At 39.6% G+C, this 26,933-nt stretch overlaps 2 protein-coding genes across 3 annotated transcripts in view; one reads left to right on the top strand and one right to left on the bottom strand.

Annotated features, from left to right (window-relative positions):
• Ubac2 (UBA domain containing 2) overlaps positions 1-26,933 on the bottom strand; it is a 166,390-nt gene that overhangs the window by 51,891 nt on the left and 87,566 nt on the right. The window contains exons 5-6 of the mRNA XM_004858625.3: positions 9,963-10,086; positions 5,873-5,920 (exon numbers count right to left, since the gene is read on the bottom strand). Of these exons, the coding sequence (XP_004858682.1) occupies positions 5,873-5,920; positions 9,963-10,086 (172 nt within the window). The remainder of the gene's footprint in view (positions 1-5,872; positions 5,921-9,962; positions 10,087-26,933) is intronic.
• On the top strand, positions 15,377-26,757 carry LOC106010585 (G protein-coupled receptor 183). Of its 2 annotated transcripts, none has more exons than XM_013077325.3 (2): positions 15,377-15,524; positions 24,295-26,757. In XM_013077325.3, the coding sequence occupies exon 2, from the start codon at positions 24,325-24,327 to the stop codon at positions 25,396-25,398; it is 1,074 nt and encodes a 357-aa protein (XP_012932779.1). In that variant the 5' UTR covers positions 15,377-15,524; positions 24,295-24,324; the 3' UTR covers positions 25,399-26,757. The 2 variants fall into 2 exon arrangements, with proteins under 2 accessions (XP_012932779.1, XP_087049199.1); XM_087193073.1 differs by lacking the exon at positions 15,377-15,524 and adding an exon at positions 15,540-17,931.

Raw genomic sequence — 26,933 nt, 5'->3', positions numbered from 1 at the left:
GAAAGTCCCCTGTAAGGCTGGATGTTTCCTAAGGAGATACTGGTGGTTGTCTGACAGCTTCGGCCGCTCTTGATTATTGTTGCTGCCCCTGTCTTCACTTCACTGAACTGCTGAAGAATTACCCAAACCATAGTTTCCTGAAATCCTTAAAGGTCAGATGATCTGACCAGACACCCTGACTACCCATTTGGGCAATATAGAGAAGAAATCTAAGGGAAAGAAGGGTAGACAGGAGAAAGGATGCATGAAGAGAAGAGGAAGACATGCACAAGGAGGGGAGGCAAAGACTAGGACCCCATTATCATCTCCCAAGAAGCAGGGACCCAAAACCTGCTCCAAAGGAAGCTGACATGAGCATAGTAGCTCGTGCTATTTCCATGTTTTCAGTTATTATAAGGCAATGTTTTATCTTTGGTCTTTAAAACTACCATGGAGAAAAGAGACCAAGACAAATCACAGCCCACAGTTGAGCCATGTGGCTCCTTCTAGATAGCTCATCTTCCTTTTCCTCCATCATTTACAATCCAGTGAGATTCTATAATCTCACGCCATCTGAAGAGCACTTGTTTGAAAAGTCATAATGAGCCCTACTGTCTACAGAAAACAATCTAAACTCAAACCACCTTCAAAGTTCTAAATAATCTGCTGTAGATCTACATTCCTAATCTTACTATCGGGTAGAAGAGATTTTTTTCACACTAAGGTTGCCTGATCACCTGATAAAGTGTGGTGTACTGTACAGAATAAGTAACACAGGCAAACACTGGGTATAGTACAGGGTCACAGAAAAGTAAAGAAAGACTAAAGATTGAGAAATATAGGCCTGTTCAGTGATTTGCTCCTAAATAGTTTGAAACAGTGATAAAAACATGAATATAAAGGAGGAAATGGCAAAAGTGGGCCTTTCTATTTTAATCATGCCAGAATCAGATCAGGCACAAGACCTCAGCTTTTGAGACTCGAGGTACATCCCAGTGGTAATGACTCATTACTGTGAGTCATAAAACTGTAGAAAATCAAGAAGTGCTGGGATGGAGAGGGCTCCAAGGCAGAACCACAAAAATACTTTAAACAAAGTTCAATAAATAAGGAACGTTTTAAGGGAACTAAAGTATTAATGCGTAAAATGACTAGCAGAATTATGAATAAAGAGTAGCTTCAATTTTTGTAAGTCTTCTACAGAAGGCAAAGAGAAAAACACCTGAACACAATGGTACTAGCTAATGATGGAAGCAGGCATTTACTAAAAATTCTGAAGCCCTAAAATATTTCACTTGGCTACTATAGCTAAGCTTTCCTATCACCATTTTGCAGGCTTTCATGAAAATTGTCATATTTAAAATATTAAATGTTGGTATTAAAATTAGAACTGTGAAAGGCAACACAAGAACAACAACAAATGCAAATAGTCTTAAAGAAACCATTAAACTCAACCGAATGCCCCCATCCTTCCTGGGGAGCAGGTAAAATCTCCAGTGCATCACAGAATGAAATGGAAGAGTGACAGCATCTCAGGCAAACTAACTTCCTATTGTTCCTAATAAGCTAAAGACTATGCTTTCTCTCAGCCAAGGGAAATGGCTCACTCTTTGTTCTTTGTGGTGACATCACTGAAGACAGAAAGTGGGATCCTATCAGGTGAAATACTGTGTTATACACGTACTTTATCAACCTCCGTTTGACACGCTGGGGTACTTTAAAGTGATGTACTAAGAGGTATCTACAATCATGCAAGAATGAGTGACGCTCCTTTGTACTCCTACATAACTTTAAAATTTCAACATCCAATTCTTTATTTATAGCAAGTATACACAGACCTGAATTTTTATATATACCTTGTGTTTTCTAATCCTGCTAAATTCAAGTGCAAGTTCTAGGGCCTCCTAGAGATTTCTTAGTATTTTCTCTGTAGATGCTCATTTCATCTACATATAAAGATTTTGCTTCTCCTGTGCCAATCCTATCCTAGTTGTGTCATTTTATTGCCAGACTATTTTGGTGAGGACTAGTTTTCAAAGTTTAATGGACAGATAAAGAGTAAGCATATTTGGGTCAGGGATTTAGCTCACTGGTTTCGCCGCCTGCTGCGCAAGCGCAAGGACCCAAGTTCGATCCCTGGTACCAAAAAAAAAGAGTAAGCATATCTGCCCTTGTTCCCTACCTTAAGGAGAAAGCATTGCATCTTCTCCATTTATATAAAGCGTTCTCACTGGAAGTATGGAGTACATGTCTTTAATTTGTTGAGAAGGTTCTGTTCTACTTCTAGTCTCCTGATAGCTTTTACCATGAACAGCTGTGGAATTTAGTCCAATACTTTTTCTCCAACTAGTGACAGGATCATATGGTTTTTTCCTTTCCTCTGTTTAAATGATGACTTTTGGGGGTGGATCTTCCAATGCTGAACCAACACTGACATCCTTATAACAAAACCACTTTCTACATTCTGCCAGATCTGACTTCCAATAGTTTGTTTTGTTAAACAAATTTCTATCTATGTTCATACTTTTTTCTTCTATTATCTTTATCTAGTCTTAGGATTAGCACAATGTTGAGTTCCTAAAATGAGGGGAGAAGTATTCCTTCTTTTTTCTGCTTTAAATGTTTGATATAATTTATCAGTTAAAATGTTTATGAGGCTGCTGTTGTCATATAGGTAGGTTTTCAAGCAAGGAATATACTTTCTTTAATAGGTGCTATTCAAATTTTATATTTCCTCCAGAGTTAGTTTCATTAATTTGTCTTCTAAGTTACTTCTTAGAAGTTGTCAAATTTATTTCAAAAAAGATTTTTGTAATATGCTTTCTATATCCTTTTAAATTCTGTAAAATCTGTGGTAATGTCTCCTAGATCTTAATATTGTAATTTTAAAAATGTATAACTGATATTGTGTAACAGGAAGAAAAGGTCTAAAAGAGCAGGGGAATTGGCAGGGGTAGGGGAAGGGAAAAAAGGGAAAGGAAAAAATATGAGAAAAGGAAAAAAATGGTAACAAGGTCTTTGCAAATCGGGAAGGGTGGAGGGGGTGAAGGGAGGGCAAGGGAAGGGGACAAAAAATAAGAACCAAGAGACTCATGTAAAGGTACAAGATCCCAATGATGAATGTAACTGTATTTTATACCGAAAATGTACCAATAAACTTAATGGGGGGAAAAAAAAAAAGAATAATAAAGACTGGTCAAACCCCATGAAATCAAACAATAACTAACTGAATAAAAGAAACTCAATCTATAGTTGGGAGCTCTCCAGAAAAGCACGAGTACATTTTTTGGTTTCTATGACAGCAGAAAACAAAATGATTTATGTTTTATATAAATATCTCCTCTTAAAAAGCTCTTTTTATTAGAAAACACATTCGTTGCCGTGGTGAAATAAAATTACTTTCTTAACACACACAGTAGTTTAGGTGAACTACTGGTTTCAATGCTGAAAGCTGAAATTTCACCAACGGGTTCTGTAACATACTCCCCAAGTAGTGAATGCCATCTCTGCATTTCTGTTTGGTAGTATGAATCTCATTTTTATAGTATTTTATTTAGCATAAAAACAAAAGAAAAAAGAAAAACGGGAAGTTGGTTGATCTACATGGGAAGAAAAGTTACATTGAGCAAGAGATATCTGGAATAGCACACTGTGGCTTAGTGAATCTCAGCCTGGGACCCTAGAGTCAGTGGTGTGTAAAGCAAGCATTGATGAGTAACCTTCCTTTATGATCATTCTTACCTAACTTGTGCAATATTACATGAAATATTTCATAACAAATCGTGGATTTTCTAGACAAAGGAAGAAAATATTCATTAAGTTAAAAGCAAGGACCAACATTTATGGCAAGCATGAAGGAAAACTGGCTATGATTATCATTGCTATCAAGTATTTCTTTATTTTTTGGTCAGTATCATTTAATTATGGTAGAGTAACAGTAAAGAACTAGATTCTATTCACCCTTCTGAAACAAGGAGTTTCATGTTAAAAATTCTGTTAGGCCAAGTGTGGTGGTACATGCCTGAGAATCAGCACTCTGGGAGACTGAGGCAGGAGGGTTGCTGGTTCAAGCACAGCCTGAGCAACTGGGCAAGACCTACCTTAAAATAAAAAGGGGCTGGGGATGGAGCTCAGTGCAAAGGCTCACGGTTAAATCTCCAGTTTAAAAAACTGTTAATACAATTTTCTTTTAAGAAGTCAAAAAAGCACCTTACTACCTGCTAAAGATGTATACTGGGGGCCGGGGATTTAGCTCAGTGGTTTTGCCACCTGCTGCACAAGCGCAAGGACCCAAGTTCAATCCCCAGTACCAAAAAAAAAAAGAGAGATGTGTACTGGAATAGACTACGATAGCAACATGTATATTTTAGATTCTAAAATGACTACAAAGAGATGAAAAATGGAACCTCCAATTCTAAAGCACTGAATGTCACAAAATAAAACTTTCTGAGGTGACAGCAACCACTTAATTTAAAATTAGAATTCTAAAAACAGAATAAGGAAAGAAAATGCGACATTTTGAAACAAATGAGTGGAATAATGACAGGAATGGATATTGAGAGTAAACGATAATAGCAAACTAACAAAGTAAAATAAGACACAATAAGGTAGATCTCAAATTCTTGAGTACTTTGGGAAAATACCCGAAAAAGGAAGAAAACCCATCAGCTCGAAGACCTAATATACCATATGAGAAATAGCGCTTCTCTGTGGAGCTCTCCTCAGCAAAGCAAGAGCTCCCGACCACTTGTCCCATGGCTACATCACCATCAGTGGAGCTGACAGTTCGAGGGGTGACAAGCTCAGACTAGGGGAGCCTGGCAGCTGTGCCCTGGCCGAGAGATTAAGCCCGGGATGTCCTGAGCCACATCAAGTCTTAGGAACCAGATGGTTCAGGTGCTTTGAAGGCCTCAGCATGAGGCTCAGCTCCATGATCCTGAGTAGAAGAGAAAATACATAGGAAGGAAGAAACGAAGTGGCTTTGATCCCCAGAACTGTGGCTGGAAGCACAGTAGCTGAGGAGAATGGGTCATCAAGTTCTTTATGAAAACAATAAACATAGAAAAGGCGTGAGAGAGACTGAAGGAAGAGGGAGGAGAGTAGGCTTAAAGGGTGCCACGCTGGCCCAAAACAGTGGTCACTCACTCAGGAAATGACGATGAATAATGGGGACTTATTTCAAAGGTCTGCAGTGGGATGCAGCTATCTCCATGTCTTTTCCCTTTGATGTTATACATATTTCTATAAATTCTCTGTAAGTTTCTTAGTCGTTTTCAAGAATAACTAAACTATACTCCATATTCACTATTTATAAATTTATTTTAATGAATTTGGGGGGTCATATTCAAGTCATGAAGAATAAAAATGTCATTCTTTTAAAATACTTCCTAAGAGTTTAAGGCAAATGCTCATTATTCAAATATAATAAAGGAGCGTGAGCATGGGGGAGAGGAGGGAACCGAGTCCTTTCGCCCCTTCCCTTCTCCCCTCTCTGGCCACAGACCCAGTGAGTCTTCAGTCAGTTCCAACCCACCCGACTTCTGGCCGGCCTCACGTTCTTCCCCTACACCATCGTCTTTGCTCCTTACTTCTTCAGTAGGTCCAACTTCATTCTCTGACGTTTTTTTAGGCTACAAATCTAATTTAACAATAACTCTGACAAAAAACTCTGCTACAACTTTCATCAAAGTTATTTTGAAAATGAGACAAAGTAGGCTCCTTTGTCTTGATTTTCCATGTAGTTGGCCCTTGTTAATCACTAAAGAAGTAACACTGAGTCAGACATAACAAGATTATACACCAGAGACAGGAGGACCCACAATCTGAGCATGACATTTTCCTAATGTTTTTCCAGGAGAAAGAGGGAATTAGGGGAGAGGAAAATCACACTTACAAGTCCACTTATGGCTACAATCCAGATGTAGGAACCAGAGGTGAAAAGCTATAAAAGAAAAAAAAAAAGGCGACTAAAAATGAAATTCAACCTCCAGTCACAGCATACTTATGTTTACACAACTACAGTTATGACCACTTATATTTTACTCATTACATATAATATACATATAAGCAAATAGCAAATTAATCAACATGAATTATCTAAAAGAAAACGATATATAATTTTTTTACCCATATCTCAGGGTTCGTTTAGTTGAAAACACATTGGTTGAAAACTGGCCCATACTTAGGCAAAGAAAAATAGATGAAATTAAAGCATAGTTTTATTTACAAATGGGTACCAAATGATAACAATAAAATACTACAAATTAAATATATTAATAATTAATTGATAAATAAATAATAAAATGATGCATGTATTCATACATGTGAATAAAAATATGTATTAATCATCCCATCCAATGCTTGTATTAAGTAATGACCTATGAAAAGGGGCAAAGGGGAAGAGGAAGTGGGAGGGGTAGGGGAAAGGAAAGAAGGGAATGGAATTAATATGAGAAAATGAAAAAATGGAAACAGAGTCTTTGTAAATAGGGAGGGACAGAGGGGTTGAAGGGAGGGCAGGGGAATGGGGAAAACAGAAGAACTAAGAGAGATTATGTAAAGGTGCAAATTTCCAATGATGAATGTCATTATATTGTGTACCTAAAATGTACCCATAAAATTAATTTTAAAAGTAATGATCTATGATATGTTATTATATAAGTTTCTCATTTTAATTTCTTTTTTTGTTTCATTTTGTTTTGTGTTTTGAGACAGGGTCTCACTATGGAGTTTGGGCTGGCCTTGAACTCACTATACATAGCCCAGGTTGGCACAGAACTTGTGGTGATCCTCCTGCCTCACTCAACCAAGTGTTGGGATTATAGGCATGCACCACACGTTTTAATTTCTTATCACTATCTCTCTAAATTTTGATGGGAAGAATTCTTTCAACATACAAGTCCATGCTGTATGTGTTGATAGCTTCATTCACTCAAGGAATATCTTCATTTACCAAGGAAGAGTAAAATACTAGTAAAAATTCAATGGCAACAGTAATTACATCTCATGAAATCTCTTTTTATTTTTCAAATCGTTTATATCAGGGTTGTGCTTGGGGTTAAAAAAAATCCTAAGGCAACTCAAAGTGTCCCACGTGGAAGAAATGATTTGTGTTTACAGTTGAGAGTGGAGTAGAGGTTCTCATCATAGAGGAAGAGCAGGGTACTCAAGCAGGCCATAAGGCTTGTTGCTGACACCATGACAGATGAACCCTCAGAGTTCTACACACACCCTTGGAATGGCATGGACAGCAGACAGACAGGAAGGGGAGGGAGCCAGTGCACAGGGACAGGAGGCTGGCAGGCTCCACTCAGAGTAGAGATAAATGTGAGAGATTAGATAAATGTGCTGCTATAGTTCTCTTCTAAAAACAGGAAGAGTAATAAACTAGCTATCACCTTCTACAAGCCAGGTACTGCTGAACTCACCACCCATGGGGGAAGTTCTGTGAATTCTGTTCCCCACTGGAGGAGACCCCACGGCTGCTCAAGTTGCTCCAGGCCACGTGGCCACAGATGGAGGAGCTGGGCCTGTGCCTCAGCACCGACTCCTCAGCCCTATGCTCACCACCCTGCTATGCCTCACACACAAGTAAAGAGCCGATCATCTGTCAGTACAGAACTGATTTCCTTTGCACTTTGAGGCCCTTGTGCTACTGCATGGGTGGTGCCAACTGTGTCTGCTTCCATTTGACAGGGTTCGAGTTGTCCTCACTGCTGGGCTCCTTGAGGACAGGTGCCACATCTCATACATGCTCTGTGCTCCACAGCCCCCAGCTCAGGGCACTATAAGGCCTGCTCTGAAGCCATTTGATGCACATGCTCCCTGACATGCTATCTGGCTCTTCCGGTAAGGATTAAAGCCATCCATCCATCATCCATCCATCCAACAAATGTTCCTGGCTTCCAGTAGCTGAGGTGGGGAGAGAGGAAGGCACAGGAATGTGTGAAGGCCTAGTGTGAAGGGACGCAAAGAGAGCACAGAACTTCAGTCACATTTGCTTCTGGGTGAGGAGGTTGGGAACAAACTCTGGGTAGGCAAGAGGAACTGTGGATGCCACTCAGGCCAAGGGTTAGATTTGGTAAAGAAGCCAACAAGGCACCTTCACTTCTACTTTCTGATACTGACTTCTACCTCACAAAGATACTGGGAATACTGAGACAATTTCAGAAAATTCTATCACTTTGAAAAAAGCACCTATAATAGTTGTGTCTATGTTTTGTCTTTGACAAGGCTAAGCAGATACTTTCACTGTGAGCCATGTATTACTGCACGAAGTAATCCTAACTGGAGCCCCCTTTCTGTAAGAGATGAAACATGTTATTGTCTTTGTCCCCCACCTAAAAGACTCCCATCATAATAATACATTTTTAATCCCAGAAAAACTAACGGGGGTAGGTACAGAAATAAATTAATAATGAGAAGCAATTGACTTAGTTCTTATCTCTGAAGAGCACACTAAACATTCCATACTATGATCTTTAAACCTTAAAATAATCTTGTGACACAGACATTGTAGCTCCACTTTACAGGTGGGGAAATAGGGGCTCAGAAAAAGTAAGTGATAAAGCAAATATCAACCAAACCAAGTCCATTAAACCAAAGTCCACGTGGCCCCACTGACTTTCCATGGGCCACACTGAATTCCTATCCCATAACTGAGAAAACAATGTTTTTCATCCTCAATGATTCCACATAACTTTAAAGCTGAAAGGAATTATATAGTAAACATGAGGCTCAATGACTTGGCTCAGCTCTCACAGCCAGGGAGGGCCACCACAGAAGCAGGACTGGACCTAAGTCTCTGGGCCCTCTTGGCTGAGGGCCACACTGCAGCTAGAGCACGTGGGAGCATGCAGGCTTCTGGGGTCAGGTCCAGGGTGCTGCTCCACCATCCCAGAGTACCTCTGTCACAAGAACTTAGCAAAACAAAACATGAAAAACTTTCTACAGTAAATCCCAGCCATGAGAATAAACTGCAGAAATGAAGTATTTAGTTATAGGAATGTTAGGTAGAATGGAAGGGAGCAAAAGTATGTGTGTTGAGAGATGAAGAATCAACATATTTCATGAGAAATGGCTGTAAAAGTGGTAAAGAAACACCCACCCCAGATGAGCCATTGATAACGTGTGACAGCAGACTAGAGAAGTTAAGAGGAAATGCTAAAGGTTAAAAGGGGAGGGAGGAGGGCATCTTAAAGTGACATTGGCATCCTGTTTGGTATGTGTGGGATAAGGGATGTTTTGAGCATTAATTAGTGGATCAAAAGGCCAAGACACACATGGTACCACAGGAAGCTGAAGAATAAAACTTTACATCAAACGCTGTGAGAGGAAAAATGACACAGACAGAAAACTGAAAATCATGTGTGTATAGAGCTAGGGGCTTGGAACCCATCAGGGAGGAATCAACACTCACTGAATACTGGTGACGATAAACTGTTCAAGTTTAGGTTTTTAAGACAGGCAGTAAGGACTTTAATGGTCTTCACAGCAAACCATTTAGCAAATGGTAACACTAGCATCATGTGTGAACACAGAAGCAATAATGTTGATAATGCTTTGTAAAACTCCAAAGCTCAAATTAATAAAGCATATCAGGTTTCTTCTTCAAGCTTTATTTGTGACCCTGTATTCAATAAGTTAATTTGGACACTGATTTTCCACTTTCCATTGTTTTCATGTTTCTACTTCAAACTATGATTTTTAAAAGTATTTACATGCAATTGTACAATTAAATGAAAATATTTTCCACTGATAAAATTACAGTGAAAGCTCTTATCAGATTTCTCAAGGCTATGAAAGTACTCTAGTGCCTTTTACACCTAGGTGTTCTTCTGTCAGACTTCCTTTTGAACATTTGATACAGATCATGAAGCCAAACTTATAGGAAAAAGCATTGTTTTCGAGGAGATCAAATGAGAAAAGACCAAAAAAGAAAAAGATCTGGTCAAAGACATGTGAACATAAAATGCATACTGTACCTGTAATCCCAATATATAAATCAATGTCTTGTTTGTGACGGACAACGGGCCCAGAATTTGTGCCACTTGGACTCTCGGTATGGAGCAGTAAAATGGTACAAACAGAGCAAACACAGGTGCCAAGCTATGCAAACAAATAGAGAAAAATCACTATTGTATAAGGTTGAATTTAAAATACCAACGGCACATGGACATTTGAAGTAACACTGCTTATAATCTATTTCAGTCTGAAAGCATCTTAGATACCTAAGTTGGTTTCCAAACAGGCTGTAATTTGTAATTACAGGTAACACTGCAGAAACTCTAATTAACCTACCCTTTTCACCCTCTTGAAACCACGGCAAAGAAGTGGTTCAGCATCTACTAATTAATTGTGAGGCATTGTTGGAAAATTTAAAGAGTATGCTATGTTTTCTTCCACGAATGACTTAAAATCTAATGAAAGAGAACCAGACAAAACAAAAGCAACAAACATTAGACTTGTTCCTGGTCAAAGCCAAAAGCATCACCTCAGACTGAGTGGTGAGCACCTCCAGAGCGCCAGGCACTGCTTGCTGCTGCTGCCCTCTCTCTCTTCAACACCTGCCTCCTATGTCTTAACCCTGTCTCCTGCTGGTTCCCAGTGACTTCTCACCACACTCCCTACTCTCCAGGGCTCCATTACAGTCTCTATTTTTTTGCTCTAGTTTCTCCCTGAGCATTCTCGACACCTTCAATGGCTTCAACTAGGAAAATGAAGCCAGTCCTAACACTGCCTGCCAGTCCCTCATCCTGACTTTGAACCTCAATTTGATACCACGAACTTGAAGTATTCAGAAGTCACAAGTGCCCTACCTGTGGTTCTCTCCAATCCACCCCCCAGCACAGTTAACATTACTCTCTTCTTAAAGAGGAGGTTTCCCTGCTAGGCTCCAGGCCTGTGCCAAAAGACAGGTATCTGACACATCACTCACCTACTAAAGACCATTCCTTCCACAGGCATCAGTGTCCAAGATGAAATTTAAAGACTACCATAAGATAGCAAAGACCTGCAATTCCCTTAGCATTGTCATTTTTCACAGTTGTCTTCCCCCATTTGCCTCATCACACGCACACTCATGTGTTCTCCCTCACTCTTTCTTCCCAAGCCTCCTTCCTCCCCCTCACAACTGCGCGTGCGCACACACACACACACACACACACACACACCCCTCTGCTGCCCGGGCACATTGACTATACACTAACACAGGTTATGCTTTCAACCTGAAAAGATCATTCTCCTTTCCTGCTCAGGAAACTCATCTCCTATGACAGCTGTTGAACTCTTCTCAGAAGATTCCTGACTTCAGTGACTTGCACTAACTGGGCCCTGACCTTGGCAAGGCAAGAAGTCTGGCACGGGAGCTGCATCTGAGCAGCAAGAAGCAGTCCTTAACCTCAAGGAACTCATTCCAGGACTGCAAGCTCAGTTTCCTTCCAGCACTAGGCCCGCAGATGACAGGGGTGAGCAGAACGGCCCAGGCACATCCTTGCACCCTTTTTCCATTAAACACTTAGCTTAGCTAGTCTATTTTTATTTTCCCATTTTGGGGGAGTGACATCAACCAAGAATTATTTCATACTATGAAAAATCCAAGAACTATTTTTCACTCTGCAAAGAAATATTCTCACTGCCATTTTTTTTTCTTTTTCAGAAACCAGGTCCCTCTTGACCTTGAGTACATTTGCTTTTCTCTGATGAGATCATACTACAAGATTATTCACTCTCCTTTCAATTCTATTACAAACAAGTCACAGGGGCGTGCGGAAGCACACACACAGGTGGTAAGTGGCAGCAATATTAGCAGGATTAGACAAGAGTGCAGCAAGTGCTGGCGGGGGTGGGATGTGTGTGCGTGCGTGTGTGTGTGTGACCTAGCCAGCTGACACGTCTGTGCAGGCGCTGCGCTATGACCGGGAACACAGACCTGTGCAGCGCACCCCGCCGGAGGTCCCGGGAGGCTGGGGCCTGGGGCAGAGACTGCGGCGCTAATCAGTAGTGGATGTGTGCGCTACCACCCTCCTCCCACAGGGAGTACGCAGGGACGGGACCAGTCCTGCTGCTCCCAGCGTCAGCTGAGGAACTCGTTACATTTGGGGAGTCGAAATAGTCCTTATTCTTGATCTGCACTTTAATTTAAGGATTTCAAAAATATCCCCTAGATTATTAATTCTAAGAGAAAGCACTATAATTTACTTAGCTCTGCTTCTCCTAAAGCCTAATGCAGATTCCTACATATAATCCATACTCAAAAACTAAAGCAATTTCTCACTAAAGAACTGGTTTTGTCTGATTCTAAACTCAAATACAGGTGGTTAGACAGCCATGCTTTCTTTTTTTGAAAAGAACGAGTTAGACGCTCTTGTGCTTAAAATGTTCCAATGACTCTTTGCCTCGTGATGAAGACCAATGTTATCACAAAGACTACAAGGTGCAAGTCCGCCACCCCCACGCTGGTCTGCTATTCAGAGAGCAGCCCTCGCTGGTCAGCCCTGCATACGAGAGCGCGCACACACACATGCACACACGCACACACAAACACACACACACACACACACGTGCGGCCTCATCCCACCCAGCACTCTATTTCCTTTACTGGCCATCCTTTCCCATGGCACATATCACCTTCTCATCTCCTGTGCGATTCCTTCATGTGTCACCTCTCTCCGCAGCGAGCATGGAAACACCACAGCACAGGGATTTGGGTCTGCTCTGGTCACTGCTGTATCCTCACTGTCTAGAACTGAGTGTGGCACTAAATAGATGCTCAGTAAATATTTGCAGAATGATTTTCCTTTTAAACAGTAGAAGCATATAGCAGAATGTGCCTTTTGTTTAAAATAAAAAGTCCCTTTCCTTGGTTCATTATTTTATATGGGATGAAAGCATACAGTCTCATACACATATTTAAAATATTGTCTGGTGATTGCCTAGAAGTAATAGAACTGTACTTTGGTTAGCCAACTGCACTGGGTTCTCTCCCCACAGAGCATGTCCCCTGAGGTATTCATTCATAGAGGTTTTCATGTTTACATTTAGCAATAAGACCAATAGTGATGGTATAATCAAATAATCTGAAGCAGAGTTCTTGTTTGAGGTTACATTTCAACATAAACCAAAAAAATACTGATAGACATTTTAATGACCACAGTTTACATCTTATACACCAATAGGAGAAGTTTAAAAATTCCTTAAAAGTTATTAATCAGTGTATGATTTCAAATGATGACTAAATACAAGACCACATATACGCATAATACAAAAGCACACATTTTAGATCAGAATCACACGGGTTGTTCTGTAGAAATTTTCTGTTGCTATTTCTATACATACAGACTTCACAAAATACCAAAATGTTATTAGTCACTGACCAGCTTTTCTCTTTTCCTTATTTCATGAAAACATCTGTTCTTTATACTGCCAACAATAATTCAGCTTGACCTTTTTCATACTGTGAATAGATAACTTCTGGAAGCCCTAACTTACACATATGAAGTTAAAAGTGTAAAAGAGAGAAAATAAGGTTATAAAGCATTCCTTCATTCCTTCAGCAAACATCACCAATAGTTACTGAGTGCCTGCTATGTGCTCACCACTGTCCCCAACAGATAAATAATGGAGACCCTTGGTTAAGATCACAAACATCCATCTTACCTCTCTGAGAGAAAAGGACAGAACTCCAGTTCTACAGTAAAATCACAGCTAAAGAAACCCTGCTAACTTTCAAAAACAATAAAATGAGGGTCTGAGAGCTCACAAAATGATTTCACATGAAACATCAATAGCACTGACAGGAATTACCTCTTTTTTATACACTTGACTACTGAATTACCAAAACCAGAATGAATCAGTTTGCTAGGATGGCTACTTACACTAGTTAAGTCTCTCATATTTTACTTAATAATAACTATTTCCAAAATTAAAGGCCACAAAATTCCACCCACATGGCCTTACAACAAATTGAAAAATTTCTCAACAGTGCTAATCTATGTTTTTGTTATTTTTGTTGTTCTGATTTGTTTTTGTGAGGCTGGCGATCAAATCCAAGGCCTCACACATGCTAGACAAGTACTCTGCCACTGAGCAACGCCCATACCCTCCACCTAGGTTTTAAATGAACTAGTTCTAGAATATTACCACCAAATCATACAATCTCTGTATTTCCTCCAAGGAAATATCTTGGTGATCACTTTGTTAATACCTTTATTGCTTATTCTTGCTTATTCTTCAGTTTAAAAATGTTCTTCCACAGATCTTCAGTGCTTCTGAGCTTAGAAGAACTTAACATCACTGAGAAACTAAAGCCATGTGACCATTTTTATAGAATCCAGGAGCAAAAGGGAGTCTGATGTCATATAGCTTTGGTCATACGAATTCCTACCAAATGATCCAATTTCCTAGCATCATTCAACATCACTGTCTGGTTTATACCAACGTCTAAAGAAGAAATAGCATGTTCCATTAAAAAAATTACTCTGACTTTTAGGAATGACTTTCGTTTTCTGATCTGAAAGTGATCTCCGATAACTTTCTCTTACTGGCTCTCCAGTTCTCTGGAGCTGGGAACAGAGACAGAAACAATCCAAACCCTCTTCTGTGAGATAGTTTCCAAATGTGCCTAACAGTCTCCTTACTGTTCCTCCTGACTATGGCCTCAGGGCCCTCACCAGCCAGGCACAATCTTAATAAAATGCAGCCCCCAGCACTGACTGTGAATGGGCAGATAAAGCAGCACCTCTTCAGAGCACAGTATCTCTAGTAATTAAGCCTACAAATAAATTGCATCTGACAGCCCTGTGACACTGTTGGATGAAACTGACACCTAGGCAAGGTGAGCAGAGCAGGGCGGCCAATGGAGGTCTCGTTCCCTCATCCTGCCCCTGCTCCTTCTCTCTAAGGCACCTACCTCTTCAACTCGCCTCACCATTCACATCTCCTGGGAGCCATGCAGAGGGTCAGCCGGCCCCTCAAAGTCTATATACCAATAAGAGTGTTACCTCCACTCACCACAGAAACCTCTTTGTCATGAGCTGATGATAAGATGCACACTGGGTAAATTGTTCCTGATACCAAGTTTCCAGGCAGATGGCATCGTCAAAGTTGACATTTTTTTCTTTAAAACATTAAAAAACCTACATGCTTACACAGGATATCAATATAAAATCATCAGAGGCTATGATTCTTTTTTTCCTTAAAGCTTTATTGCTTTAAAGATTTTTTTATACTACTTAAATCCACGCAAAATTTTATAAAGTTCCATAGATATCAACAGTTCATAAATTCCAAGGGGCTTTTGGATAGTTTTTTAAAAAATTGGTATCAGAAAAAATTTCACTTCCTATTTTTTTTTTAAAGTAGCCTCACGAATATGTGAGGCTAACCGATCACTACTATGCTCAGTCAGTCACAGGGTGACAGGAAAAAAGGCAACACCATAAAAGGGTGTCTGCACAGTGTCTCTTAAAGCAACATGCCAAGCTGCACTGACTTCAGTTAGGGCAAATACTAACTGCTGCTCAGAGACTGGGACAAGCTGCTGCTATGTAAGTACTAGAATCTGTGCTTTGACAACAGATTCTTTTGGGGAAAACTTTTAAGTCTTAGGTTTTAAGGTAAACGGATCAATTTAGAAAGTAGCTATAAACACTTCTAAGAAAAATTATGTTATCAATGCAGTGTAGATTCTCTGCTTGCTGGCAGTTCTAATTAGCTGTTATGAAACAAGGTGAAAGCAATGAATGGGTGATGCCAGAAATATTGCCCCAACATAGGGCTGACGTTGTGTACTTTGATGTGGACTCACAATGACAAAAAATTGTGAAGCCAATATTTCAGGATAATTTAATATGAATGGAAAGAAACAAGGCTATTTAAAATGAAGTGTTCTGCATTTGAATGTGTTTTTTATATGATATAAAGCACAGTTTAAAATAAAATTCATCACATTTTCCTATGTGACCATTCTTTTACCTATCTGTGTACTAAGTCTTTTCTGTATTTAAGATTATTTTTCTGGACAGAATCTCACAAATAAAATTTGTAGAGCAAAGGGTATATTTTCGAAAGCTTTGGACATAAAACAGTATTTTTTTTGTTTACTAAAATATTGTATCAATTTACCCTCCTACCAGTAAAGAGTAACAGTCTGAGCTTTCCTTCTCTCGGATATTTTAATTCTGAAGATAAATTATTAGATGAGCAAAAAAATAAGACCTCGGTTGTTTGGTATTTATTTGATGATCAGAAAGGCTAAACATGCTACCATATTTTTTCTACAAATTCTTGCCTTAAAAAAAAATCACAAAAGCATAAATTACATGATGTCGTGATTTGCCAGTATTTCCATTCAGGTTGAGAATGTGGTGACAAACGCTTGGTAAAATATAAGCTGTGAAGAGGCTTCCTCTAAAGATGGGTGTTGGTTTTTTGTGTGTGTTTTTGGTAAGGTCTCCAATTTTTTGGTGTCACTCTGAATGCAAAATAATGTTAAGAGCAGGGCCTCTGGAATCAGGCTCAGACCTGGGCTCCATTATTTGCAAGCTGTGTGGCCTCATGCACGTTATCTTAACATCTCTGGCTTTGGTTGCTTCATTTGGAAAATGAAGAACATTTCTGTCAAGTCTTTCTAACAATGACTTTCGTAGTAATATGAACATTCTGTCTACAATTTTTCTCCCTGCCTCTGCTCATGAAACTACCAAAGGATAAATTCAACAGGCAAAGTTTCCTTGCCCTGCCATCTTTTTCTCAAATTTATTTGAAGGTCTTTATTTTATGGAATTTTTTACATAAGGACTCTGAGTCTAAGTGTGTTTATAAACATCTTCCTGTGCTTTCTAGTATTTCAGAGAATGTTTTGTTAATTGTACTTTTGAACCTAAAACTGTAAGAGCCTACGGCTCCACAAAGCAATCTCACTCTCATTGTCACGTGTCGTGTGGGTGACTGCAGTGAGAATTCCTTTCATACGTTGGCTTCCTAGAGTTTATTAGCACCGTGACCAGTCATTCAATGGAATAAACACTATCTCAGGTCACTCTATGACTCTCATGTGTGTACTAAACTAAACTACAGGCATTTACTAGATATCTATTGCAGGTAGGTTTGCGAGATAAAAATGTGTCAGACAAAGTCACCCTTAGCGCGCCCATCTAAAAGGGAGCCCAGCACCTAAGAGTTCACCAGGGAGACCGTTTGCTGTCGTGTTTGAGGCCCCCTGGAGGGTGCCAGGCACTGAGGATGTGTAGTATACCCGAGTCTATCAGCTTCCCAAGAATTCTACACAAGATGAGGCAGGCATATGAAAATCCCCTGAAAACTACGGGGGTCAGAGATTCTTGTGGTATTTTGGAAGCATGAAGAAAAGAATAAAAAATATATTTTTAGAGCCAGGGATTTAGCTCAGTGGTTTCGCCGCCTGCCTCACAAGTGCAAGGTCCTGAGTTCAATCCCTGGTATATATATAATTTTTTTTTAATATCTGCAAATAACTAAAAAGCAGAATAAAAATAAAACAGTAGCATAAAAGCTATTCAGGTATTCACCATCTTCTTTTGACGAAATTCCAGTCTAAAACTACTGCTAAAAAGAAAATCTAAAGTAATTTATAAAATCCTTACCTACTTCAAAATATGCTACAATTTAATGAAGTCCTTCACTTGAATCCACATATCTCCCTCCCCTCCAACCCCTCCTCACTCTCCTCTCTCTCTCTCTCTCTCTCTCTCTCTCTCTTTTTGGTACCAGGGATGGAACTCGGGTCCTTGCGCTTGCGCAGCAGGCAGCAAAACCACTGAGCTAAATCCCTGGCCCCTGTCAGTTTTTCATGGTTTTTTTTTTTTTTTGGTACCGGGAATGGAACTTGGGTCCTTGCGCTTGTGCAGCAGGTGGCGAAACCACTGAGCTAAATCCCCAGCCCGCCTCCTCTCTCTTGTTCAGACGAATGAGTTGGTATGTATTAAAGTTTTGAGATATCTTCTTATTTTACTTATTTTCCAGCCATAATATCAGATCTAGGGACAAAGTGTGATTCTTGGACAAAATGTGATTATTGGAGCCAAATGGCCTGGGTTTGAATCCTGACACTGAACAGCTAGCTGTGTCTTTAGTGCTCTGTGCCTCAGTTTCACCATCTATAAATAAACTGGTAAAATCTGAGGCTTCAGTGAGTGACTTCATGTGTGGCAGCCAGGGCAGGGCCCAGGACACAGCCTTGTACTGAATTGTAGGAGTCATTGCCCTTCCTCAAGGGAATTGAAGAGAGAATTAGGAGAGCTGGGATTTGGGTGTTTAGCTGGTCGTATTTACTGAATATCCATTATCAGTCAGCTGCAGATAACAAATGAATATCGTACAGTCCGCCTCACAGGCTCATAGGGAAATGCTGAAGCACACATGTACTATCAGACAGCATGCTGCCCCGGCAAAGGGTCTCTGCCCTTTCTTATTTGAGATAGAGTTTAAGTCACTAAACTGCCCAGGCTCGGCTTGAATTTGCAATCCTACTGCCTCAGCCTCGCAGAGTGCTGAGATTACAGGCACATGCCACCTTGCCTGGCTCAGCCCCCTTTCATTTAAGGTTTGATGATTATTAAAATAAATTTTAGAGTAATAGTGATGGTTTAGGAATCTTTAAGCAAAAACCCAAAGCTATTATCCTAGCATGAACTAAATATTTCAATATGGTGAAGGTTTTGTTTTGTTTCTATCATGAATAAAACCTAATAAAACACTTTAATTATCCAACCAAGTAAATTAGGATAGTAATAGGCATATATATTCTTTAAAAAATCACAAATGCCTTCAAGTTAGTTCCCAGAGTACATTATTTCCAGAGCACAAACCATGCTAGAACTTAGACAACTTCTTTAAGTACTACTAAATGAGATTTGGGGGACCTTTTATTTTTTCCCTTTTGTGGGTAGAAAAAAACCTGTGAGTTCATGTTAACATGTCTGGTTATGCAAACTAAGAGACGATAATATCTCAAGAAATGTTAGTAACTCTATTAGCCATGAAGTAACTTCTACAGAAAAATGCGTACAGGCCCACTTCCAGAAAAATAAGTGAACATATGTAAAATGTATTGCTTATCGATTCGATGTCATGTATTCAATTGGAGATATGCTGACTTTGACATCTGGCTGATCTAGATTTGAATGTGTATCACATATTTATTAAATGATTGGCCTGGAATTAAAAAAAAAAAGAAATATAAGTGAAAAGACTTTGGAAGGTATTCTGCTGAGAAAGGAACTGACTGTTTTACAGGTCAGGATAACAGGAATGTTAAAAGGATGAAATATCCCATTAGAGAGACAAAATGAGGACTGTCTTCTTTGCTTATCAACAGAGTAAGACAATGGTGCAGGTGGCTTCCAGGCCATTCATTTTCAGGTAGAGCAGGCATTCTGGAGGCCACCCAGGCCCTGGTCCTCAGCTCACCTGTGTGAAAGACGACCCACCTTTCCTATAACCCAGGTACTACCTGTATCCTCAGGGAAGAGGCCACCATCTTGGCTCCTGGCCCTCATGGTGTGCAGCTCGAAGGATAATGTAGGGACCAAGCACAGCTTTTCACAAACAGTATTATGAGAAACTATAATTCCTCAGATGTTAGTCTTCTAAGGAAACAAGATTCAGCACAAACATTTGTGTGGGATTTTCCCTAGGCAGAGCCATGACAAGTTATGATACTTTCAATCTTAACTCAGATATACATGAACATATATGCATCCTAAACAACATGTCCAAAGCTGCTGCCTAACAATAAAATGTAAGCGACTGAAAATATATTCCAGAGTACACATAAAGTTAAACCTCAAAAATGATTAAAAGGGGAATTTACAATCCAAAAGTTACTAGAGGCATACTAGAAAGCAAAGACTGAGCACAACAAGGGAGAATTGTTCTTAAGTCAGATTCGTTCATAAGCCAACAAAGTAAGTGTTACACAGCACACCTCTGAAAGTTCGTAACTCAAATGTTTGTAAGTCAGGGACGCAGTGTACTGACCCAGCTCCTCCCTAGGCTAAGAGCACATTATCAGACTTGTATATGCATCCTTCAATCCCAGACCCCTCATGTGAAAGGTGTCATTTCTGTACTCCTAGGATGTAGCACCGGACATCCTAAAAGCTGTATTTGCTAAATAAAGAACAGAGCTAATTCAACTGTCAGGAAAATAGACCCTAAAATGATTAAAGGAAGGTATAAAGTAATATCTCTGAGGGAAGATTATAATAGATTGGGATTTGTTGAGAGAGTAGGTAACTGTCAAGGGCATGAAAGGATTTCCCCTCAATTTGGGGACAATACTGGCTAGAATTGGAGTACTGTATTAATAACACAGGAAATAAGAACTAAACTGACCCTGTGGAGTCAACCCTGGCAAGGTTACTAAATATCTAAAAAGAACTTATTTCAGCCTCTCCTCCAGTCTTCTTTACCTAACACCATTGCTGAGTGATCCCATTTGCTGTCCACGTCCTGTGTGTGCTTTCTTTGGCCAGCTCTGGTTCGGCAGTGTTCAGTGGGAGGGCCCTGGACAGTCTTCCTCTCGGGGAGGTGCTTCCTGGAGTGGATCCCTTCTCCTAGGAAGAGTCGCCCCGTTGTGACCAAGCTGTCTGGATTTTGAAACCACAAACTCTCAGTTCTTCACGGGCAGCATGAAGCAGCCTCTCCTGCAAAGGACTAGATGAGCATCACAGAGGATTCAGCATGTAGGACCCCGGGCTGTTCACTTGGAAAGCAGCAATCAACCCTGAGCTTGCAGGTTGCTGTGAGATCCTACAGGGCATGACTTACATTAAAAAATATCATTTACCTACTTATCTATATTCATGTTCAGTGTTAAAAATGTAGATTATATGGATAAAGCCTTCAAGTTACTTGTACAACACTGTGCTCTGACATATGTAATGCCACACAAACACCCTTCTCTATGTGTGGTGTGTATTTGTTTTCACTGGCAAAAGTAGCATGTAACTGTATAAACCCAACATTCTGGAAGGCTGAGGAAGAACTGCAAGTCTGAGCCCATCATAGACAATTCACCAAGACCCTGTCTCATTAAACAAACAAACAAAACAAGGCTGGGATATAGCTCAGTGAGAAGACCCTGCTTGCAATCCCCAGTACCACCATGAAAAAAGGCAGTATGTTACATATTTGTTTTCCTTAACATAACTCCCTGTCAAGAAGTAGGCTTCTATATTGCCAGTTCTGTATGTATCCCACTGTATTGCTATACCATAAAATATGTAACAAATCTCCTACTGAAAGGTGACTGGATTGTTTGCAAACTCACTTTTATAATGAACATGGTGTTAAATGTTGCTGAACTTACACTGCTCTGAAACCCCTGTCATTTCTGGCTCTACCAATGCTACAGTTCACTCGGGAAGCATCAGATGTCACTGACAAGCTGTCAGATTATGGCACCTCCTCCTCAGAGTTCCACATTTCTGTACCTCTCCCAATCTCTGCAATCAGAATTATTCATATGGGGGATTCTCCATCCACACTGAGGGTTTTCCCTGCAACTTATTTTAAAGTCATTTCCTATGAATCTGCTTTTCTTAGTTGAGATTTTTAGTAAAATCCATTTTCTCAGATATTAGGAAATTAATAGAAGTTCTTGATGCCTGCTCCTCAGCTGCACCTTTGCCTGGACTCTTTATTTTCTCTTGGGGCCAGTCTTGGTGACTGAACAGCCGTCTCTCACAGGAAGCCTTCTGCAAATAAATAGACAGTTTTTTCCCCACTTCTATTCCACAATGCCATTCCCATGACTTCTGTTTAAGAATCACTTCATTTTATTCTGCACAAAATATAAGGTTCATATTTACTGTTTGTTCCTTGCTTTGTTTTCTATTTCACGAACTTCAGCAATTGCTTTTATTATTTTCTTTGGACAGACTCGGCTCTTTTCCAGCTTCTTGGGCTGTATACTCAACTTACTCAGTTTCAATCTTAATAAATGCATTCAAGGCACTGTCTTCTCCCAGATTAATTCTTTAGCTGCATCACACAGTTTGGGCAGTTTATTTTTGTCATTTAGTTCCAAGGATTTCAAAATTCCCATAGAGGATTCTTCCTTAACCCAAAAGTTCCATAGGAACATACATTTTAGTTTTCAAACTTATCTTTTACCTTTTTATTGTTGTTTTCTAATTTATTTGCACTGCAGTCAGACAATGTGATTTGTTCAACAATTTCCTGAAAGTTTTGAGATGCCTCTGAAGATCTAGAGCATGGTCGAGTTTCAGACATGCCTATGCAGCTTTGGTGCAAATTCTATTAGCTTTTTAATCATGTTGGGTAAATCTTCAAAATCTTGACTCTTTTTTTAATCTACCATATTCTAACTGAAATGCGTAAGAGCTCCCATTATAATTGTGGATTTACCAATTTCTTCTTTAAATTATGTCAGATTTTGCTGGTATATGTATATATATTTCATATTATATTCTCTGTGAATATTTTTTCTTTTTTCCCTGGTACCAAGGATCAAACTCAGGACCTTGTGCTTGCCAGTTAGGTGTGGTGCCACTGAGCTGCATCCCTCTGTGAACATTACTCTTATAGTGATCCTCTTTATTCTACTGATATTGAATTTGCCTTGAATTCTACATGTTTTCTGATATTAAAATCACTAGTCTACCTTTGCATTGGTTGGGATTTGCCCAGTATGTTTTCCCATGCTTTTATTTCCACCCTTTATTTAATCCTTTGAATTATATTCTCTTCTAAGCAGCATACAGTTGGACTTTTAAAAAATTCAAACTGATAATTTCTTTTATTAGACAAGTTTAAATTAATTCTTTGGGATTTCTACCACTTATTCTGTGTTTCCCACTTACCATCCTCCTCCACCCACACTCTAGTCTGATTCTGGTCTGGTCTTGGAAAAGAAAATGTTCTATTTCCATTGTTCTCTTTCTTGTAGATCATATTTGTATTCTATAAGGATCTGCCGGGCTGGGGATTTAGCTCAGTGGTTTTGCCGCCTGCTGTGCAAGCGCAAGGACCCAAGTTCGATCTCTGGTACCAAAAAAATAAAATAAAAGGATCTGCCTATCAATGCTGGGTGCAGCACACACTTGCACCTGGAGCTACGCTCAGGCGACCCTCGGTGCCTGTGAGTTCGCCCGCTTTAACTGTTAGAATGAAGTTGGCAGAGACCCAGTTCATTTAATATAGCAGGCAGAGAATTAGACTTGTAGTCAGTGCTTTCAATCAGGGTAGGAAAAGTTTTCAATTTAGCACCTGAAATTTCTATGAACATTATCTGTAATAAGAATTGGAAATAATCCAAATATACTGCAAGGGAATAGCACTATTGTGCATTAACACTTTGGAATACTGTAGAATTCTATCAAATGTCTGCATAAAATCTAGACATAAAAATATAGATTACAATGACATAAGGATATGGAGTAAATAAAGCAAGACACAAAACACCACCTATGTGATGCTTGCTACTACATTCAAAGTGTACTCCAGTGTCCACAGGATACTTGCGGGGTGATCTAGTTAAAAATTACTTTAAAAATTTCCCCATGAAGTACTTGAGTGTTTTTCTCTCTTCTTTCTTACTCTTTTTGAAATTTTGGTTGTGGTTGTCACAGTCTTCTTCTTTCTCTTTTTTTTAAAAGAAAACCTAACTTTCAGTTCCTAACAAGGCCTAAGCTCATTTCTCATACTTTTTAGGTTAACACAAATCAGATCACCGTGGTAAGTTCATATTTCACTATATAAATGTGTGACTGATTTCATTTCCTGGCAGTGATACACATTTGGGGAAAAAAAAGTCCAACTGAAATTCAATTTAAAAGCATAGCTTAATGCCTGTCTAAAATGTGGGGTGCTCTAACCTGATTTTATTCTTAACCAGACAGTGGTTCAGAAAAAGGAAGGGGAATTTCTGTCTAAAAATCTAGTGCATTCCCTCTTGTCACAAAAATGCATTTGCCCTATTTAGAGGGCTCAATTTCCTTTGCCAGAGTTTTACCAAAGCCACCAATTATAACAGTAAAAAATAAATTTTATTTCCTCTTCATGTTATCATATATATATATATATAAAACCACATAATACATCAAAGATTTTTTTAAAACAATGTAAATACTGAAAATTTTAAAACTAGATATACAAATGACTGATTCTATTGGTTGGGGTTAAATACATTTTAAATTAATAGACCCTGCTGGGGATTTGGCTCAGTGGTGCCGCTTCTTGCCTCATAAGCACAAGGTCCCTGGTACTAAAAAAAAAAAAAAAATTAATAGACACTTCTTGCTTTTTTTCTAGAGACTCTGACCACCACCAGTGAATCCTGAAATGGCCAACAATTTTACTACACCCTCTACGACCCCTCAGGGAAATGGCTGTGACCTTTACACACACCACACCACTGCCAGGATATTGATGCCTCTTCATTACAGTCTCGTCTTCATCATTGGGCTGGTGGGAAACTTGTTGGCCTTGGTTGTCATTGTTCAAAATAGGAAAAAAATCAACTCTACCACCCTTTATTCAACAAACTTGGTGATTTCTGACATCCTTTTTACCACGGCTTTGCCTACACGGATAGCCTACTATGCGCTGGGCTTTGACTGGAGAATGGGCGACGCCTTGTGCCGGATGACCGCGCTTGTGTTCTACATCAACACGTATGCAGGTGTGAACTTCATGACCTGCCTAAGCATTGACCGCTTCTTTGCTGTGGTGCATCCCCTACGCTACAACAAGATGAAAAGAGTTGAATATGCAAAAGGTGTTTGCATATTTGTCTGGGTCCTAGTGTTTGCTCAAACACTCCCACTACTCATCAACCCCATGTCTAAGAAGGAGGTGGAAAGGACTACGTGCATGGAATATCCAAATTTTGAAGACATAGACTCACTCCCCTGGATTCTGCTTGGTGCGTGTTTCATAGGATATGTGTTTCCGCTCGTCATCATTCTCATCTGCTATTCTCAGATCTGTTGCAAACTCTTTAGAACTGCCAAACAAAACCCTCTAAGTGAGAAATCTGGTGTAAACAAAAAGGCTCTAAACACAATTATTTTTATTATTGTTGTATTTGTTCTCTGCTTCACACCTTACCATGTTGCAATTATTCAACACATGATTAAGAAGCTTCATTTTCATGATGTCCTAGAATGCAGTCAAAAACATTCATTCCAGATTTCTCTGCACTTCACAGTATGCTTGATGAACTTTAACTGCTGCATGGACCCTTTTATATATTTCTTTGCATGTAAAGGGTACAAGCGGAAGGTCATGAAGATGCTGAAACGTCAAGTCAGCATATCGATTTCCAGTGCTGTGAGGTCCGCCCCTGAAGAAAACTCACGTGAGATGACAGAGTCCCAGATGATGATACACTCCAAGACTTCAAATGGAAAGTAAAAAGGACTATCTTGGACTTAATGTGAACTAGACAACCAACTCTGCAGGGCTTCTGAGGCAAATGATCATTCAAGTTCCAACTGGGATTCCTTTCAATTCTTTTCACTGGGCGCTATTTCTGATGGTCAGTGTGAAAGTAAACTGACTGATACATCAACTCAAGAGAACATAAAGCAAGTTCTAATTCATAAGTAATATATCAACAGGGAAGCTGTCTTTTTTTACTTACTTTTTTGTGGTACTGGTGACTGAACCCAGGGCCTTGCACTGAGCTACATCCACTCCTTTTTTATTTTTATTTTTTAAATTTTGAGACAGAGTCTTGCTAAGTCACTCAGGTTAGTGATCCTCCTGCCTCAGTCTCCCCAAGGGCTGGGATTACAGTGATGTGCTGCCATGTCTAGCTAGGAAGCTGTCTTAATCACTCAATATAAAAGGAAAGGTTTGTGTTAAAAGAACTCAATCATTACTGCCAATTTCCTGCCAATAGTCTGGCAAAGGAGAAAAGACTGATTAGACTGTATATTGCCAGTGTAAAAATGTTAATATTGTACAGAATTTTTGATAATGTATTTCTTAAATCTACTATTCTTTCTACCTTAGATTTTACTCAATAACATTTTGTTTTGTTGTATTTTGTTCTGATTCACAACTGTTTCACTGAACACGTTTAGAATAAAGAGTAGGATGCCACAAAGTTATGAGTAGGTCCCTCAGTGTTTACTGTTAACATTAGCACAAGTTACGGGGAAATATAATTAGCAAGAGCGATTTTGATAATGACACTGTAAATATTATGACTGAAGCAATGAAAACATCAAGTCCCCCCCGCCCCCCAGCCAGCCTAGTATTTAAAGGCCACAGCTCAGGAGCAGGACCAGGACTTTATCTGGCGGTATTCACTAGGAACTCTACTTGTCAAATTCTTCTTGGGAGTAAAAAAATATGCATGTACGGTTAGTTTTCCTGAGTCTCTAAAGGATCACTTCTTTTTTATTCCTAGGTTGCTAGAACCCTGTGTCTGTATTTCTGTGGTTTGGGTTATGAGAAAGGGCTGGGTGGGGGTGGGGAACTGAGCAGCAGAAGACACAGATGTTACTTGCCTAAATAAGACAGGAAGCAAAATGCAAAACTATAAATTAAGACCTCTCAGGATTCTTCCCAATGTTACACACTTGCTCAAACGAATACCCGGACATGAGAAAGCAGTGTGACTCTTCTAAGCACAGTCAATCTGTCTGCCAGCTCAAATGTCTTACTCAGCCCCCGAGTTTCCCCGATGCAGCATCTCTGCTGGCCATGAAACCGATTTTGGTGACCGAAGATAAAAAAAATAAAATGCTGAATCATGAGTCATACTTTAAATTTGTATTTAAAAATTTAGGCCCTGGAAATATTTAAATTCTTATCTTGCTAATTTTTTACCCAGCAAGGAAATGAATCTTAGCAGCTGATGCAACACTTCACTGAGCACAGTTCAGATAGGCACTGCATTAAATTTCACAGAGACCCTCCTGGCCTTTGGCCTCTGGTGA

This window comes from Heterocephalus glaber, unplaced genomic scaffold (assembly GCF_053883595.1).
Source record: "Heterocephalus glaber isolate CG9 unplaced genomic scaffold, H.glaber_assembly_v1.0 deba00001579, whole genome shotgun sequence".
NCBI lineage: Eukaryota > Metazoa > Chordata > Mammalia > Rodentia > Bathyergidae > Heterocephalus > Heterocephalus glaber.
The sequence above is the reverse complement of the archived record's forward strand: the minus strand, read 5'-3'. Positions and strand labels throughout refer to the sequence as shown.